We start from the raw sequence: 20,807 nt of genomic DNA on the forward strand, positions 1-20,807 counted from the left end.
CCTGAAAAAAAAAAAGAGACATTTTAAAAAGGCGTCAAATTTAGTCCGAATGCCATGTATATATATATATACATATATATATATATATATATATATATATATATATATATATATATATATATATATATATATAGAGAGAGAGAGAGAGAGAGAGAGAGAGAGAGAGAGAGAGAGAGAGACAGAGACAGAGACAGACAGAGACAGACAGAGACAGAGAGACAGAGAGAGAGACAGAGAGAGAGAGACAGAGACAGAGAGACAGAGAGACAGAGACAGAGACAGACAGACAGACAGATTGATAGCTAGCTAGCTAGATAGATAGATAGATAGATAGATAGATAGATAGATAGATAGATATGTATACTTATTTTATCGACCCTGAAAGGATAAAAGACAAAGTTAAGCTCGGCAGAATTTAAACTCAGAGCGTAAGGACGGACGAAATGCCGCTGAGCATTTTGTCCGGCGTGCTAACGATCCTGCCTGCTCGCCGCCTTAAATGGTTTAGTAATAAAACTGGGAAATACGTCTAGGTAGCGATAAAAAGCTAGGATTAACATCCGTAGCGAAATTCAGTTATAAGAAGCATGCAGCGATTCGTTATGAATTATGACGTTGCTGCTTCGTCAAATAATTGTTGTCAGGGTTTTGAACTGAAGAATTGTAGCTACCTTTTTTCGGAAGAAAATGGATCTTTAACTAATTGTGTCGTTTCTTGTCAAATTTCCATTTTTTTCAAGTAAGTACTACTAAAGGTATCAGTTACTAAACAAATGAATTATTCATTTATTCTTTGATGTTTCTGTGTTTATCTGCACTGCGGAATATCTTATTATTCCAATTCTGATTTAGTCTATTTTCAAGTTTTTTTTTTTTTTGTTTTTTTTGCGATATTCTATACTGGTTTTAATTGTTTCTTAGTTCTATGTTAGCTTGGAATGACTATAATTATTAAACCAGTTAAGTTTTAGGAGACTGTTGCTGAACTATGTTGGCAGTAGTCAATTCGATAGAGATTGAAAGTGGAAGTATTTTGGTATACTATGAAGAGTTGTAATATTTTACGTACCAAAGGCGGCGAGCTTGGTAGAAACGTTAGCACGCCGGATTAAATGCTAAGCGGTATTTCGTCTGTCTTTACGTTCTGAGTTTAAATTCTGCCTTTCATCCTTTCGGGGTCGATAAATTAAGCACCAGTTTCGCACTGGGGTCGATATAATCGACTTAATCTCTTTGCCTGTCCTTGTTTGTCCCCTCTATGTTTAGCCTCTTGTGGGCAATAAAGAAATAAGAAACGTTAGCACGCCGGGTGAAATCCTTAGCGGTATTTCGTCTGTCTTTACGTTCTGAGTTCAAATTCCGCCGAGGTCGACTTTGCCTTTCATCCTTTTAGGGTCGATAAATTAAGTACCAGTTGTGTACTGGGGATCGATCTAATCGACTGGCCCCCTCCCTAAAAAATTCGGGCCTTGTGCCTAGAGTAGAAAAGAATATTTCACGTACCAACGAAAGAAAAAAAAATCGCCGTTCGAACCGTTAGATATTTTTTATCAAGATATATTAAACTGGGTTTTTTTCTTCTCATTTTAATGATTCCTTTTAATTAATTATAAATGACTTGTTTAATGGGAGAGGACTATAGTCATTGTGATTGCCTTTAAATTGATCGATTTCTTAAAGAAGAGTGAAATTCAATTTGATACTGTAAAATATTTGGTTTGACTTGTTATCATTTGTTTTCAAATTTTAAAAACTCAGAAAACTCAGAAAATATTCCCAGATCATTTGCGAGTTTTCCCGATGATAAATAGCATCACATCTAGGATTAGTTTTATTTCTCATGTCTTAAGATGATGAGGAGGATGAAAGTATAGCAAAGCTTCAACTCTTCTTGGTGTTCGTAACTTTAAATGACACCATGTACAGGAAGGACTAAAAAAACGATTCTATAAATTTTAGCTATTTGAAAATTCATCTTTGTTAATGCATTCTTTTATAGTTTATTTGTAATTCTTTAAAATGTTTAATAACATCTGGGGATTTTCTTCTTTCTTTGCCTTTGTGAGTGTGTGTATGTGTGTGTGTGCGTATGTGTGTGTGTGTGTGTGCGCGCGCGCGCATATATATATATATAATCTGGATCATTTATAGAATTTATATATATCTGAATCATTTATAGAATTTTCCAGTTTAAGTAGGTGACTGCTACTCAAGAAACATGGATAGAACGTTCGCTTACACTAAAAGTTTGTGGGCAGATCTGAAAGATCAGGAGATGTAAGTTGTTGTTACTTATTGTTTTACCAACATGAATTAGTTAAGGGAAGAGAATTTACAGAAACTAGAGTAAGCCTATCAGAACCACATAACTAATTGCGAATTATATATGTTTACTGTTTCATTAAAACTACAAATTGTTAATGCTGGGAGAAAAATATATACAGATATGGATTCCGGAGGGACGCAGTTTTAGAGAACAGGATCAAGGCAGAGTGTTTAATGAAGTGGTTCTCAACCAGTTTTTATCCTATGGACCTCTTTGGTTCCTATTTAACTCGGGTGGAGCCTCGTAACTTTTAGGTGTTTAAAGAAATCATATATTTTCATAATTAAATATTATTAGGAATTGTATAAAAAAGAATCATTAGAATATTTTGTGTATTACAGAAAGTTGTTGTTGTTGTCGGCACTCCGTCGCTTACGATGTCGAGGGTTCCAGTTGATCCGATCAACGGAACAGCCTGCTCGTGAAATTAACGTGCAAATGGCTGAGCACTCCACAGACACGTGTACCCTTAACGTAGCTCTCGGGGATATTCAGCGTGACACAGTGTGACAAGGCTGACCCTTTGAATTACAGACACAACAGAAACAGGAAGTAAGAGTGAGAGAAAGTTGTGTTGAAACAATACAGCAGGGTTCGCCACCATCCCCTGCCGGAGCCTCGTGGAGCTTTAAGTGTTTTCGCTCAATAAACACTCACAACGCCCGGTCTGGGAATCGAAACTGCGATCCTATGACCGCGAGTCCGCTGCCCTAACCACTGGGCCATTGCGCCTCCACATTACAGAAAGTATAAGCAATGTATTGCGCATAAATTTTTAGAACCACTGGTTTAGAGAAGTAAAGAAAGGAAGAAACCTTGTAGTTTGAGACTCGTTGAATACATTTCCTCTTCTGAACTCATCCACAGGATGTGGTGAACCCAATACTGCAATTTACGAAGTTCTTGTGAAATTTACAATGATAATAACTGACTTACAATATGAGAGTTGAGTGTCCTGCTTATAGACACCTATGACAGAATATAAGATGCCAAGTTGTTCGATATTCTATCAACTCAGTCATTTGGTCTTTCACATGAGATTGTACAAAGAGTAAATTTTATTAATGCCTATAGAACTTTCCGACTTTAGTCGTAGTCTTCTCGCTTCAATTCCTTTTCCTTTTCAGGCTCCCATATGGTCAGAATCTGATGACAGACCACGAGGATGAGTTACGAAATTTGGTACAACATATAGAGATAAGAGTTAAGGCCCGAGAGGAAATTCTGAAAGCACAACTTACGAAAATTTATAAACATTTGGATATGAAAATGCATGAATGCCAACAACAAAATGCAATGATTGAAGATTATAGCAATAAGGTCGGTCAATTTCAATTTCATTTCCAAATTTTCATCTAAAAAGATTTTATTCTCGTTAAAAGGGGAGACGCAAAGATCTGGGGATAAGGGAAAAGTTTTCTTGTTCTAAATTGTTTGATATCAAGAGTTTCTTTCGGCCATATTCTATCCCTATATCAGCAGAAAATGTATTTAAATCCATCTGTTTCTCAGTATTGTAGATATTTCGAGCATAGATCCTTAGATTGTTCTCAAAGAAATTATGGGTTACATTAGTGTCCCTTGCTGTAGTAGACCGTAAAAAACATGACAATAGATTCAATGCGAAAATAGTAGCCTAGACAGATTGTCCCCTTGGAGTATTTTCTTCGCAATAGTTATTACATCGAAGTCAATCATCTCGCTTTCGTTTACAAATGTGAGGATTACAAGCTAGATCTTCTTGAGCTTTTCAATGGCAGTGTCTAAGACAGCATACTTTTGCTAGCTTTAGCGGCTTTAGTAGCCATGAGGGGTGAATGAATCGAATGTCATTTTATAATCGAGCTTTAATGTCTGTCAGAAGGTTTCTAAAAATTTTATTACATTAGACATCACAAGTTATTAACTAAAAGCTATTTGGTGCATCTTCACACTTCTTTCCACCTGCAGTGGTCTTGGAGGAATTGGTTCAGACAGCTTGTATACAGTTTGAACAAAATGTTATGGCAGTGATTTCATTCTTCGCTGCAAAATTTGTTCATACTATGGCAAGCCAGTTTACTATGTCAATCAGACCTTCCGTAGTTCTTAGAAATACATGTGTAGGAGTGACTGTGTAAGAAGTTTGCTTTCCAACTACATTGTTTCGGGTTCAGTCCCACAGCGTGGCACCTTGGTAAGTGTCACCTACTATAACCACGGATCTCCCAAAACCTTGTGAGCGTATTTGATAGATGAAAATTTAAAGAAACACGTCATGCGATGAAAACATTTCAGACAGTATTTTTTAACACGTCTAGTGCCTTCACACAATCCTCAAATTATACCCATATGTCATAACAACCTAAAAGAGAACAAGAAAATGCGGGAATGGAGTAAATATAAAAGATAGAAGGTTGAAAAACCGGTGAAACGAAAAAAAAAGGATATCTTTTAAATCTACTCCCTTCTCGCCTTTTCTCGTTTTTTTCTCATCCTATCGTCCTATTTTAGCTTCTTATGCCATATGGGCATAGCCTGTGGATTGCATGAAGGCACCAGACATGTTAAAAAATGCTGCCGAAGATGTTTTCATTGCATGAAATTATTAGTTACTCGTAAAAATATATATTGTGTTCATTAAAAAATTATTATCTCTCACCAGTTGGAGTACTGTTTTGTTAATCTCACCATCACGAAACAGTACACTGTGTGTGTGTGTGTGTGTGTGTGTGTGTGTGTGTGTGTGTGTGTGTGTGTGTGTGTGTGTGTGTGTGTGTGTGTGTGTGTGTGTGTGTGTGTGTGTGCGCGCGCACGTGTCTAAAGGCGAACAGTCTTGGAACGGACAAAACGGAGATAGTTGTGTCAAAATGGTATTAGAAACTTTGTTGCAACCAGCATTAACAGGCAAAGGAGAAAAGCGACTCCAAACATACCACCTGCACTGACTCGTAATCCTCATTCTTGCAACATCTGTGGTCTTCTTTGCAAATCGTTGGCGGGACTTAAATGTCACCTTCGACATAAGCATTATGACTGACAAAGAAAGAGTAGGTTGTCGGAGCCTCAAACGTCGAAACTGACAGGACTGTTCTGACTTCGTCTACAGAAGTCATATTTTTTCCATCCAAATAATTTTGAAGACTGGAGAATAAATTATAATCAGATGGGGCAATGTCCGGCGAATATGATGGGTGAGGTATCGTTTCCCATTCAAACTGCTCCAACCTTTGGAATGTCATCCTCGCTGTATGTGGCTGAGCATTATCCAGATGGAAGAACACCTTTCGTCTTGAAACCAAAGATAGTCGTTTTTCTTCTAGCGCTGACTTAAGCCGCTCAAGCTGCTCGCAGTAGATCTCCTTTGTTAGCGTTTGGTTTGGGTTTAAAAGTTCAACCTTGCATATCCCACCAAACAGATAACAACACCTTACGTGGGTGGAGACCTTCTTTAGCCTGGGATACCGGTATATCTTCTTTCCTTGCCCACTGCCTTTGGCGTTTGACATTTTTGTAGAGAACCCATTCATCGTTGCCAGTCACTATTCGATCCAAAAAAAGTTCATTCGTGTAACGTGACAGCAAAGAAGATCATGCATTCAATCTCTGCAGGCAATTAGACTAGAAAAATTTATGAGGAACCCATTGATCCAATCTGCTGACAGGTGTCGATGAATGGTTGAACGACCAAATCCAAGTTTCTCTGCTAGTCCTTCAACAGTTACGATGGGATTTTGTTCCACCAGAGTATGCAGGAAGTCCTCGTCAAGCTTTACAGACCTTCCAGGATGAGGCTCGTCTTCTAGGCTGTAGTTTCTGGTTTGGGATTTCAGGAACCACCGTTGACACTGGCTTACACTTATTGTCCGATCCCCATATACTGCATTAATATTCCTCACACTTTCCATTGCGCTGTTGCCTTTATTGAACTCATAAAACAAAATATGCCGAATATGCTCCTTTGTCACTTCCATTATCGCTTTGAAAAAATAACTGTTAAAATCGAACTGCACTCTTCAGAACTTGCACTAAGAATAAGTACAAGGTAAAATTTCTACCTACTTTTATAGCAAGTTGATGCAGATAGTTTATCCCGCCCCCTCCTACTTTTAGTTCATGCAATTGAAAAAAACCGCATTACTTATGACCCTATATAATGTGTGTGTGTGTGTGTGTGTGTATACACACATCACTTGTTTCAGTCATTAGACTGCGGCGATGCTGGGGCACCGCCTTGAACAATTTCTTTTGGTCGAGTGAATCGACCCTGTTGGTTTGCTTACATTTCCGTAACTTAGGGACAAGGCAAAAGGAAACCGATAGAATAAGGACCAGGCTTTAAAACAATAAGTACGGGGATTGATTTACTCGGCTAAATCCTTGAACATGGTCGCAATCCAATGACTGAAACAAGTAAAAATCATATCACATACCCAGGCCTATTCCGCATTGTTTTTTTTATATTTTCTTGGAGTGGGTAGCCACAGCAAGATACACATCAGGCATTTCATTCGTTTCCCAGCAAGTAAAAAAGATAAAAGATAAAAGGTAGCAAGTAAATAAGATAAAAGATAAAAGTGACTTCTTATAAAAAGTCAGCGTCTTGTACCAGCAGCCAATCATGAGATCTTTTCCTGGAGCTTCTCAGGAAAGTTTCTCCAAAGCTTGGAGAAGTTTTGGTGAACATTTCAACGTAGGTTTTACTGTTGATGTTGCTATATATTTCTTGCTTTATAAATCTTTCCTTTAATTCCAGATTTTAGATCAGAATAATTTTATGTCTTACTGGAAAGGGGTTCTTATCGCTACAATATTTCCCCCTTCTCTTTCCTTTGTACATCTTGCGGATCAGAAGCAAGTTTGTGGTTTATGCTGACCCGTCATTCTGGTTTTGCTCTTTCGATGACATCGCCACGTATTTCATTCTAGGCCTCACAGTCATGTTTCAGAGTTATTCATTTTTCTTCGTGATTTAGGGTAGAATTTCGGCGCATTTTTTGTTACTTCTCATAGAGTGTGCTGTTGGTGTGTTGTGAGCTTATTCTGCGACGGCATTTAACAGTCCGATTTTGTAGCCTAGATCAGCTGTCTCTAACCAGTTTTCTACAACGGACCGGTTTCATGTAAGACACTTTTTCCACAGACCAGTTAAAAATTGGTGTTTTTGTTGTCTCATTTTGTCCTGTAACTTAACGGCTCAACAAATAAAGATCAATAAAACACTAGGATTGATTGCCTAGACCCTTCAAAGTGATAGTCTAGCATGCTTGCCACCTAATCACTGAAAATTAAGTAAAAAAATGAAAAAAATTATTTTAAATTTATTTGTCAGATACTTTCACTTAAAGAGAAAGTAAACGGTATGATTGAATGGAAACAGGGGCTTGATACCAACCACGATGAACAACTCAATAAATTAAAGTCACAGGTAAATAAATCTGATTGAATTCATTTTTCAATTTTATTTGCAAATCTCGCAAAATTACTCATCTACTCACCCTGTCCAAACACTATTTACACTGGAATATACGCCCAGTCACATCTTCACCACTTTTTCTCTCTCTCTCTCTCTCTCTCTCTCTCTCTCTCTCTCTCTCTCTCTCTCTCTCTCTCTCTCTCTCTCTCTCTTTCGCTTTCTCTCTAGCTGAGGTAGCCATGTATCTCCTCTACAGTAAGACACCTATTTCTGTCCCTCTATTCATACTCTAACCTGGCACAAAGCCACTTCCCTCAATACTACCACCTACTGAGTTTTGGCGACCTCACTGATGCTGGTGCCACGTAAAAAGCACTCAGCACAACTCTGTAAAGTGGTTGACGTTAGGATGGGCATCCAGCTGTAGAAATTATGGCAAAGGCAGACAGTAGAGCTTGGTGCAGTCTTCTGATTTGCCAAGTCCTGTCAAACCGTCGAACCTATGCCGGAATGGAGGGAAAATGTCAAATGATGATGAGGATGAAGGTGGTGGCAGACATGTCCCTGTGCATGCGTGGACGAACTTCCCAAAATGGCGACTGGTATTAGGCGTCACTACAACTGTATGTGTTCATTTCAGTCTGTACATCAAACAATTAAATTGGTATTTTCTTGTTTGCATGAGTTCTAATTACACCTCGCTAATAATTTGAAACAATGAAAGTTTACGTAAATTTGGTAAATGGCCGTAGTTTCTGTGTTGTTTTACGGAAACTCAGGCTTTTTAGTTTGTTTTTTTTTTACACAGCTCGCGTATATAACTGTTGCTATCATACTGAGAAAATTTCGTTGAATTCCAACGAGTAATGTTTAAATAAAATAAGATATGTTACGTCGTTAATAATATGAAACAGTGTATATACACGGTGAGAAAAAATTGCAAACAAACCAGTGTTATCAAACAAGAATACTTTTTAAATTTTATTCCGCCTGTGTTGCATGCACACTATATCGGAAAGGCAGTGAACTAGAGATCAAACTAGCAGAAAGCTTTAAGCAATAATACCGTTGATTACAAAATACATGATTAATTGATTGAGTGAATGAGTGAGTGATCGTCTGCTTTTCCATTATAAAAAAAAATACAATTCTGCTTTGTTCGTCTACTGGTTTTCTTCTATTTAATTATTTCAGGCAATTAAACTGAAAGAACTGTACGGGCGTCTTTATGAAAAATACTTGAGCAATATGAATGACTTGCAGAAGCAGAACGAGGAACAGCGAGATAATATAATCCAACGTCATTCAAGAGACAAAAAGGTTGCGATTTATGTTTTGTCAAAGCAAAATTTATGCTCACACTCTCTCTCTCTCTCTCTCTCTCTCTCTCTCTCTCTCTCTCTCTCTCTCTCGCTCTCTCTCTTTCCAAGCTTGCACAACTAAAATAGAGACAATTCTCTAACAAACACTTATGCTGCACATATGTGTATATATTTTTTATCCTTTACTTGTTACAGTCATTAGGCTGCGGCCATGTTGGGGCACTGCCTTGGAGAATTTTTGGTCGAGGGAATCAACCCCAGTACTTATTTTATCGGTCTATCACACCGAACCAGTTACGAATAAGTTACGGCTGTACAAACACATTCGCACCAGTTGTCAAGCGGTGGTAATGGGTGGGAGGACAAATACAAACATATATATATATAGCTATATATATATATATATATATATATATATATATATATATATATATATATATATATACGACGGGCTTCTTTCAGTTTCCATCTACCAAATCTACTTACAAGGCTTTGGTCGACCTAAGGCTATTGTATAAGACACTTGCCCAAGGTGCAACGCAGCAGGACTGAACCCGGAACCATGTGGTTGGGAAGCAAGCTTCTTACCACAGCCACGCCAAAAGATCTGAAATTTTCCAATTCAAATTTTTGTCCATTTTTAATTGAATTTTATTTCAATTCAGATTTTATTTCTGTTATGTCTCAAATACTACACAGTGGTTGTGTGAGCTACGAAATCCTCGTCGCCACTGTTATGTCTCAAGCTACTTCTATCTACCACCTTCGGATGATCTCTACTCAACCGCTACACAACTGCTACTCGACTGCTACTCAACACACCTACCACGGCCAGACTACCTCTATTTATATGTCTTGGGAGATCCTACTTCTTCGCCTGGGGGCGTCGACACAGCAATTTCACATCTCCATTTTGCCTTCCAACTCCTCCCTATCTCTACTAAGAACAAACAAAACTTTAATGACTCCTACCTAATGGGGTTGATGAGTTACAAACCAAATGGGAGAGGGGTGCTTGCAGTTACAAAGTATCAAATTTTTGATAGAGTAAGTTGTGAAATAAATTAATTGTCTTGTAGGATAAATAAAATTTATTGAATGATAAATGAAATAGAGCATTGTTTTGGAGGCGCAGGTGTGGTATGTTGTTAGAAGCTTGCTTCCCAATTACATGGTTCTAGGTTCAGTCCCACTGCACGGCACCTTAGACAAATGTCTTCTACTATACTCTCATACCAACCAAAGTTTTGTGAATGGATTTGGTAAACAGAAACTAAAAGAAACTGTCATTTATGTATATCTTCGCGCGCGCGCGTTTGTGTGTGTGTGCATGTATGGATGCCTGTGTGTGTGCGCGCGCGCGTGTGCATGTGCGTGTATGCGTGTGTTTGCGTGCGTGTATGCGCGTGTGCATGTGCGTTTGTGTGTGTGTTTGTGTGTGTGTGCATGTATGCGTGTGCGCGCGCGTGTGCATGTGTGTGTGTCTGTGTTTGTGTGTGTCCTTACCTTGACATCACATGATACTTATAAATGATTGTCTCTGTCATACAAGCCATGTCAATCATTTCCTATATTCTGCGAAAACATGCGTGGCTACTGGGGAAATATCCTTTTGCCTGGAAACAGGTGACGGTTGGCAACAGAAAAAGCATCCAGTTGCCGCAAATAAACTCCGTCCAACCCATGTAAGCATGGAAAAATGGATGTTAAATGATGATGTTGATAACGATTAGATGAATGGAATACAGAGTTGAAATGAAGAGAAAGCTGTGTAGTGAAAGACAGAGGAAATGTTTTAAGATAAATGAAATGATGTGTTGTTGAAATGATGACTGAAAAGTGAGATATTAGATAAATGAAATATTGTGTCATGGAACAGATGAAACAGTAGGTTGTTAGATGAATGGAACAGGCATGGCTGTGTGGTAAGAAGCTTGCTTCCCAACCACATGGTTCTGGGTTCAGTCCCACTGCATGCACCTTGGGTAAGTGTCTTCTACTATTGCCTCGGGCTGACCAAAGTCTTGTAATTTGGTAAACGGAAACTAAAAAAAGGCCCGTCGTATATACACACATGCACACACACACACACACACTCATGACAGAAGTAAATAGACACGCCACAAAACATCGTTTTATGCTTATTTTAATTTGTAAAAGTTTATTTTTTTATTAATTGACATTTTTTTGTTTCTATGTGACTGTTTGATTATGTCATGTACAAAAGAAGTCTTGTAACTGTCTGAATTTCAAAGCGGCCGTATTGTGGGTCATTCTGAAGGTGGACATAGCGTAAAATTGCAGAAAACCTTGGGATCCTGCTTTCTACAGTTAATAGAGTGATTGTGCAAGTCACCAGAGAGGGGAAGGAGTCCACATCACTTCGCCTAGATCAACTAGAGCCCTCTGACAGGACCCTTCTCTTTGTTAAGAGAAATATGGAGGATAAACCTCGTTGCGAGGCCTCTGACATAGCAGAACAAGTTGATGTCAGTCGCAGGACAACTGTCAACTATCTCCACAAACTTGGTTACTATGGCAGAGCAGCAAGAAGGAAACCACTTCTTCGACCAGCCAACATCAAGCGGAGAAAAGATCGGGCCAGTGAGATGGTAGAAAGATCACTTTCATTTTGGGACATTGTCATATTCTGTGATGAGTCCAGATTTGCTGTACTTCCTGACAGTGGTCGAGTGTGGGTCTGGAGACTCTGTGATTAAGAATTTGATGTGAAAAGATTGCAACCAACAATGAAACACGTCAGCTATTCTGTGGTCTGGGGAGCAATTTGGAGAAATGGTTGATCAGAGCGGGTGAAGTGTGAGGGAGACATAAACACAGAAAAATATGTGCCCATATTGCTGAAAGGATTCCTTCCAATCTTCTCCAGTGGTGAAATGATTAAAGTAGGCTTTCTTTATGGAAGATGGGGCTCCTTATCGCACAGCTAAAATGACCCAAGATTTGTTGGATGAGAATGGCATTAAAAAGTTTCCATGGCCAAGCCACGGAAACAGTCACCAGATATGAACCCTATAGAACACCTCTGGGACATAATGGACAAGACACTTCATAAAAAGAACAAGAAAGCATCTTCAAAGCAAGATCTTTTGAGATTATTGCATGAAACTTGGCAAGAAATTCCGCAAGAGAATATTCGTCATCTATCAGTAACAAGCCTAATAAAGTCCTTGCATTACAAAAATGCAAAGGGCACGTCTACTAAATATTAAATATTCACATTATAACAAATAAATAATTTAAATGTATAATTTCAGATTTAAATAAATTTTAACGAGGGTTGGACAAAATAATGGAAACACCTAGCATCATAATTCTGAAATATCTGTAAAACCGTCAAAAGCTTGTTTAATTTTAAGTTATTTGGTTTATTATGTTACTGAATGGCATGAGGAAGATTCTCGTGAAGTTGAACATCATATCTAGCCAGCACAGTCCCCAGATATCAATATTATTGAACATTTATTGTGCATTTTAGAAAAACAAGTAAGGAGTCGATATCTTCCACCATCATCACTACAAGAACTGGAGATTGTTTTAGCTGAAGAATAGACAAAAATTCCTTTGTTAACAATTCAAACTTTGTACGAGTCTATACCTAGTAGAATTCAAGCTGTAATTACTGCTAAAGGTGGTCCTACCCTATATCAAAATAAATTTGTTTGAAATTTTAAGGTGTTTCCATTATCTTGTCCAACCCCTTTATATGTATGTATGTATGTATGTATGTATGTATGTATGTATGTATGTATGTATGTTATCAATCAGTTTCATTTCTGTATTTCTTGTCCATAGAGAAAGAGCCGGACTCTAACATAGATTCAAGGTTCCTTCGTTGGAACTTTTATCAACATCATCTAGGTATTTGTGCATGTGTGTGTGTATGCGCAGATTGTATGTTTGTTTTATGGATGCGTTTTTATGTATATATTTTCATGTCTAGAAGCATGCATATGTATTTATGTGCTAAATTTTTGGAAGGTTTTACATATCTTTACAGTTCCATTGATGACTTGAATCTGTAGTCTTCTAATCAGCCTTTTTCTTTCAGGTTTTGAGAACCCTAATTTTTCCAGGTTTTTGTTGTATGTATGTTATCAATCAGTCTCATTTCTGTATTTCTTGTCCATAGAGAAAGAGCCGGACTCTAACATAGATTCAAGGTTCCTTCATTGGAACTTTTATCAACATCATCTAGGTATTTGTGCATATGTGTGTGTGTGCAGTATTTGGTGTTAGTGTATGCGCAGATTTGTATGTTTGTTTTATGGATGCATTTTTATGTCTAGATGCATGCATATGTATTTATGTGCTAAATTTTTGGAAAGTTTTACATATCTTTACAGTTCCATTGATGGCTTGAATCTGTAGTCTTCTAATCAGCCTTTTTCTTTCAGGTTTTGAGAACCCTAATTTTTTCAGGTTTTTGTTGAGGCAGTTCGTTACATATCCCAATGCCCCAACAATCACGGGTATGAATCTGAACTTGTAGTCTGGGTGGAGTATCTGCAAATTTCTCAGTAGCTCGGCGTAGTTGTTCTTGTTTTCTCTAATCTTTAGTGGGATGTTGACATCCGCAGGACAGCTGATTTCTACTACTGTACAGAGTTTCTCTTCTCTGTCCCAGATTACTATATCCGGTCTATTATATCTGCACTTTATTGAGGTTTTTATTGGGACATTCCACCAATACTCTTTCATATTGTGAGTGGTAATGGCCTCTACCTCATTATGGGTTTTCATCTCCTTAGCCCCGGGGTTATCCTGTCGGCGGATTTCATTGTACAGTGTCTTGGCCACAACATCATGTCTCATAGGTAGGTAATACCGTGATGACATTTTTGGACAGCTGCTAATGATGTGGGTGATATCTTCGATACTGATTCCACAGAGCCTGCATCGATTATTACATTGTGGCGCTTTGCCCGCCTCTCTGTCCCGTTTGTTTATTAGGAATTTGGTTGCTATTTCTTGTTCTTGAATAGCAAAGGCATACCCTTCAAAGTGAGAGTTGGTGACCCGATTGTTTGTCCACGATAGACTGCTCTGGTTGTCAATTCTGTTAACGTATCCATGCATGGTCTTCTGCTGGAATGCATTCATCCTCTCCTCTGATGTTATGTTACGGTAGAGTCTTGCAATTTCTTTGGGTAAGAGTTCAGGGTTGTCGAATAGGGAATGCTTGTCAAGTAGTTGCCTTCCCAATCCCATGATGGTATTTACCTCATGTCTGCAGACTTCATCAAGGGGTGCACTTCGACACTTGGTGGTTATGAGATGATGTCGAAGAGATATGACACGGCATTCAAAGGCAGTCTGAATTGATGTTAGACCCCTCCCTCCTTTATTTCGTTTTAGGTATAGGCGGTCTACATCGCTATTGATGTGAAAGTTGTTCGTGCTCGTTAGTATTTTTCGGGTCTTCACATCAAGGGCTCGGATTTCATCGATCGTCCAGTCAAGTACCCCGAATGTCGGTATGAGTACTGGTACTGCAAACACATTGTGGGCTATTGCTTTATTGAACGCAGAGAGTTCCGAGGTCCATATTTTCCTAACCCGATTTCTGTATTCCTTAGTAACACGTTCCTTGTTACAGGTACCTTCATATGATACGTTTTCATCTACTCCCAGGTATCTGTAGGATTCCTCATCAGATATTGGAGAAACAGATAGGCCATTGATGGAGATGTTGTTAGGGTGGTTTTTAGCCTTTCCTCGTTCCACAACCATATAGGAACATTTATCTTGGCCAAACTCTAGTCCTACATCACCAGAAAATGTTGTGACCAGGTCGAGGCTTTTTTTCATATCATCCATGTTCTTGGCATACAATTTCAAATCATCGACAAAGAAGCAGTGCGTAATTTTGGTGTTTCTGTTTGCCTGCGTTCCAATTAGATACCCTTCAGACTTCTTCAACACATACATACATACATACATACATACATACATACATACATACATACATACATACATACATACATACATACATACATACCCTAACCCATTATCATACAGAGGAAGATATGCAACATTTAATGGATAGATTTTCCACTGCATGTACATATTTTGGACTCACAGTAAGTCTGAGAAAAACCAAGGTAATGTTTACCCCCACACCTGGACAAATATACACTGAACCAAACATCTTCGTGAATGGAACAAGACTAGAATTCATTGACACCTTCGTTTACCTTGGAACCACACTGTCAAGGGATGGTGGTCTTGATGCAGAAATATACCATCGAATAGCGAAGGGAAGTGCTGCATTTGGAAAGCTTGAAAAGCGAGTATGGGCTGATAGAGGTATCTCCCTGCAGACAAAAATCAGCATCTACAAAGCGTGTGTATTAACTGCACTTCTTTATTCGGGCGAAAAATGGACCACCTACAAGCGTCATGTAAAGATGCTAGAAAGGTTTCATCAAAAGTGCCTAAGACGCATCCTAGGAGTAAAATGGAAGAGTTTCGTAGCAGATACAGAGGTTTTGCGCAGGGCGCACTGTAGCTCAATTGAAAAACATATTATACTGGCCCAAATGAGATGGACTGGGCATGTAATTAGAATGAAGGATGATCGTTTGCCGAAGCGCTTATTTTATGGTGAGCTCAGCTCTGGTGAGCGACCGCGGCAGAAACCGAGAAAGAGGTATAAAGATTGCATTAAACAAAACCTAAAAAAACTAGATATGAGAGCTGTTGTCAGGACGAGCTGTGATGTCTGGGAGGAAAAGATGCTTCAGCAACTTGAACTTAAGCGTGCCTGTCGAAAGGGAAAAATTGTAATCAGTGGAGAGTATAGGATGTGTACTGTATGTGATCGCGTTCTTATGTCAAAAGCAGGATATGTGAATCACATGAAAACACATGAGGGTAGAAATTCCAGACACCCTAAATCCAACCGCCTTCTGCGACCTGTGGCATATGTCACAAGGTTTGTAAAACAATACCCGGACTTAAGAGACATATGCTGGTTCACAGAGGCGTTTCCTTAGAATCAGATACCAGCGGGAAAGGATCAAGAGGCTTGAACATTTGTCATCTGTGCGGTAGACCTTGTCGCTCAGCAGCCGGACTTCAAAGTCACTTGAGGGCTCAGCAACGGAGGGATTGTACTGCGTGATGATATGTGTGGATTGTTGATGGGATGGCTATCGTCTGTCAAGATGGAGCGGTCGTCATGTGCGTGTGTATGTATGCGTGTATGTATGTGTGTGTATGTATGTATGTATGTATGTATGTATGTATGTATGTATTCATGTGTGTGTGACTTTGTCTCTGAACCCCACCATCGCTTGACAACTGATATTAGTGTGTTTAATGTCTCCGTAACTTAGCGGTTCTGCAAAAGAGACCGATAGGATAAGTATTAGGCTTACAAAGAATAAATCCTGGAGTCGATTTCTTCGATTAAGAAAACCTATAAGGCAATGCTCCAGCATGGCTGCAGTTAAAATGACAAAATAAATGAAATAATGCTTTGTGAAATAAACTAAAATATTGATATGTGATTTCAGCGTTTGATAAGATCGGTTCAGAATCTCACAGCTAAGCTTAAGACAGCTAAAACACAGAAGAAACAAGATGACAGGGATATTCGCGAACTTGTTGATTTGGTTAGATTCCAAGACAGCGATCTAATGTAAGTACAAATATTATAGGATAAGGCTTCCATTAGTCAATGTTAAACATTCAGCTGCACATAGGTTCAGGCGTGGTTGTGTGGAAAGAAGTTTGCTTCCCAACCACATGGTTCCGGGTTCAGTCCCACTACATGGCACCTTGGGCAAGTGTCTTCTACTATAGCCTCGAGCCGACCAAAGCTTTGTGAGTGGATTTGGAAGATCGAAACTGAAAGAATCCTACTGTATATGTTTGTGCGTATACATATATATGTATATCTATGTGTGTGTGTGTGTGTCTTTGTGTCTGCGTTTGTCCTCCACCATCTCCTGTTGGTGTGTTTATGTCCCCATAACTTAGTGGTTCAGCAAAAGAGACCAATGGAATAAGTACCAGGCTTTAAAAACTTAAAGTACTGGGGTCAATTTGTTCGACTAAAATTCTTCAAGGCGATGCTCCAGCACGGACGCAGTGTAATGACTGAAAGAAGCAGAAGATAAAAAATAAAGTTACATATGAAAGCCTGGGGAAAATTTTTTGAATGAAGTCAATAGTTGCCCATGGGTGCAAGTTTTCCTTTTCCATACTATTTATGTTTATTCAAAGAAAAGGCGGTACTGCTTGGCACCAGTGTTGTCAAAACATAAAGACCTGAAGCCAACAACACCACAAGGCAGCACTTCTAATCCTCGAACAGTTCTGCTGATCTCCCCATCCTCAGTTGCTACTTTTTATATCAACCCTGTACAGCACTGGATTCGATCCCGCATTTTGCCACATAGAAATCGCAATTCAATCATGCGCGCTACCAAGCTTCTTATTTCCTTATTGCCCACGAGGAGGCTAAACATAGAGGGGCCAAACAAGGACAGACAAACGGATTAAGTCGATTACATCGACCCCAGTGCGTAACTGGTACTTAATTTATCGACCCCGAAAGGATGAAAGGCAAAGTCGACCTCGGCGGAATTTGAACTCAGAACGTAACGGCAGACGAAACACTGCTAAGCATTTCGCCCGGGGTGCTAACGCTTCTGCCAGCTCGCCGCTACCAAGCTTCTTACCACACAGCAACTCCTACGCCTGTATGTCCACCTTTTCTTTTCAAGATAACAGTATGTGTTTTTAACTCTTTTCCTTCATCTTTTACTTGTTTCAGTCATTAGAATGTGGCCATGCTGAGGCACCAAGCAGTGCATTTTTTTTAAGGCTTTTACGGTGCTTATTTCATCAGTCTCTTTTGATTTACTGCTAAGTTGTGAGGGTGCAAACACTGCAACACCGTTGCCGGCAGTTGAGCAGGACGGGATCACAACCACAAACACACACACACACACACACACACACACACACACACGCAAAAGGCTTCGTTCAATTCCCGTCTACCGAATACACTCACAAGTCTCTGGTCAGCCCGAGGATAAAGTAGAAGACACTTTCCCAAGATACCATGCAGTGAGACTGAACCCAGAACCATGTGATTGGGAAATAAAGACAGAATATCATACTTTGACCATTGGTTTGATGGATCAAGCCTGACCTCAGACAAAGCAACAACAACCTCATTTGCTGGTTTTACTGTTCTGACGCTTACTCTCACAGGCTTCCATTCATTTGTAAATTATGATTTCATTACAGTGATCCTGATGACACTGATGACCTCCTCAAGAAATCTATAGCTGCATTGAGATCAACTTTGGAGGGAAAAAACAAATACATCGCTGATTTGGAGGCAGAACTCACACAGTGTTTAAGAGGTGAAGAAAACAGAGAAAAGGTTAGTGGTTAATAGATGTATGTATGTATGTATGTATGTATGTATATACATACATACATTATGTGTGGAGGCGCAATGGCCTAGTGATTACGACAACGGACTCGCGGTCATAGGATCGCGGTTTCGATTCCCAGACCGGGCGTTGTGAGTGTTTATTGAGCGAAAACACCTAAAGTGCCACGAGGCTCCGGCAGGGGATGGTGGCGAACCCTGCTGTACTCTTTCACCACAACTTTCTCTCACTTTTACTTCCTGTTTCTGTTGTGCCTGTAATTCAAAGGGTCAGCCTTGTCACACTGTGTCACGCTGAATATCCCCGAGAACTACGTTAAGGGTACACGTGTCTGTGGAGTGCTCAGCCGCTTGCACGTTAATTTCACGAGCAGGCTGTTCCGTTGATCGGATCAACTGGAACCCTCGACGTTGTAAGCGACGGAGTGCCAACAATGTATTATGTATGTATGTATGTTTGTATGTATATTTGTATGTATGTTTGTATGTATATTTGTATGTATGTATGTATGTATGTATTATTTTTGTATGTATGTTTGTATGTATGTATGTATGTATGCATACATGCATGTATGTATGTACGTACGTATGTATGTATGTATGTATGTATGTACGTACGTACGTATGTATGTATGTATGTATGTACGTATGTATGTATGTATGTATATATGTGCGTTTGTATGTATGTATGTACGTATGTATGTATGTATGTACGCATGTATGTATGTATGTACGTATGTATGTATGTACGTATGTATGTATGTTTGCATGTGTGTATGTATGTACGTATGTATGCACGTATGTATGTATGTATGTACACATGTATGTACGTATGTATGTATGTTTGTATGTACGTATGAATATCTAATGACACAACTAATAGTGTGTATAAAGTATCAATGCCAGGGTTAAGATTTCCAGTATAGATCAGCGTAGATTTTTTGCGTTTCCGTCCCACAGTTGGTATTTTTCTCATTGTAAACGGCACACAATGGCCAAGAGGTATCCAATTCATGTTGGCAACTACTGCAGCATTGTGTTTTTAAGAATGGGGAGGTTGCGGTTATTCATCCATACATTTAGGTAAAGTGTGGTTATTAATTTAATCAACGATTACTCTAATTCATGCCTACTGTATTGTGCAAAAGTGCATTTAGTAGCATGCAAGCATCTTGATAGCCTTTCAGAAATCCTATTAATGGTCCAGAAAGTGGACAGCAATTCCTCAGAGCACAATCTGCATCTCCTGGAAAGGACATTGTACGGTTGTGCATGTCTTATTATGGACCATGTGAGATCATATTTAGCCTTATCCTCTATAAGTCTAAATCAGCCACAGATGTCGAGTCCCTCTTGTTGATTTTACTGAAGCTAGCTACATGGCTTCGATATCGGTTCTTGAACGAATCCGCCGTTGCACCAATGTAAACGTACGATCCTTCCCTTGTGTGCACGCTGCACTTATATACAATATTGGTAATCATACAGAGGTTCATCAACGGGCATCTTGTTTTTTCTCTGCATGAACATTTATTGAATTTCGTTTTTTTTTACTCATTCGTGTGTGAATCTTTTTTTTTTTTAACTTGTTTCAGTCATTAGATGGAGGCCATCCTGGAGCACCACCTTGATGAATTTTAGTCAAACAAATCGACCCCAATACTTACTTTTTTAAGCCTGGTACTTATTCTACCAGTCTTTTTCAATGAACCGCTAATGAACACAATAACACTGGTTATCAAGCGGTGGTGGGGGACAAACACAAACACACGCACACACACATACACATACATACATACATATATATATATATATATATATATATATATATAGGCGCAGGAGTGGCTGTGTGGTAAGTAGCATGATTACCAACCACATGGTTCCAGGTTCAGTCCCACTGCGTGACACTTTGGGCAAGTGTCTTCTACTATAACCTCGGGCCGACCAAAGCCTTGTGAGTGGATTTGGTATTCGGAAACTGAAAGAAGCCCGTCGTATATATGTATATATATGTGTGTTTGTGTGTCTGCGCCCCCCCCCCCAACATCGCTTGACAACCGTGTTTACATCCCCGTAACTTAGCGGTTCGGCAAAAGTGACCGATAGAATAAGTACTAGGCTTACAAAGAATATGTCCTGGGGTCGTTTTGCTCGACTAAAGGCGGTGCTCTAGCATGGCCGCAGTCAAATGACTGAAACAAGTAAAAGAGTATATATATATACATATATACGACAGGCTTCTTTCAGTTTCCGTCTACCAAATCCACTCACAAGGCTTTGGTCGGCCCAAGGCTATAGTAGAAGACACTTGCCCAAGGTGCCACGCAG

General features: G+C 39.2%; 1 protein-coding gene across 2 annotated transcripts in view; it reads left to right on the forward strand.

The window, feature by feature from the left end:
* Positions 1-582: 582 nt before the first annotated feature.
* LOC106878641 (uncharacterized) overlaps positions 583-20,807 on the forward strand; it is a 34,935-nt gene continuing 14,710 nt past the window's right edge. The window contains exons 1-7 of one of the 2 annotated variants that reach the window (XM_089341828.1): positions 583-739; positions 2,180-2,277; positions 3,454-3,646; positions 7,638-7,733; positions 8,916-9,041; positions 16,585-16,709; positions 18,329-18,467. In XM_089341828.1, coding sequence (XP_089197954.1) covers positions 2,219-2,277; positions 3,454-3,646; positions 7,638-7,733; positions 8,916-9,041; positions 16,585-16,709; positions 18,329-18,467 — 738 coding nt within the window. In that variant the 5' untranslated portion in view covers positions 583-739; positions 2,180-2,218. Of the gene's footprint in view, positions 756-2,179; positions 2,278-3,453; positions 3,647-7,637; positions 7,734-8,915; positions 9,042-16,584; positions 16,710-18,328; positions 18,468-20,807 lie in introns of both variants that reach the window. The other variant, XM_089341829.1, reaches the window with a different exon arrangement.

This window comes from Octopus bimaculoides, chromosome 25 (genome assembly GCF_046866305.1).
Source record: "Octopus bimaculoides isolate indiv1 chromosome 25, ASM4686630v1, whole genome shotgun sequence".
Lineage (NCBI taxonomy): Eukaryota > Metazoa > Mollusca > Cephalopoda > Octopoda > Octopodidae > Octopus > Octopus bimaculoides.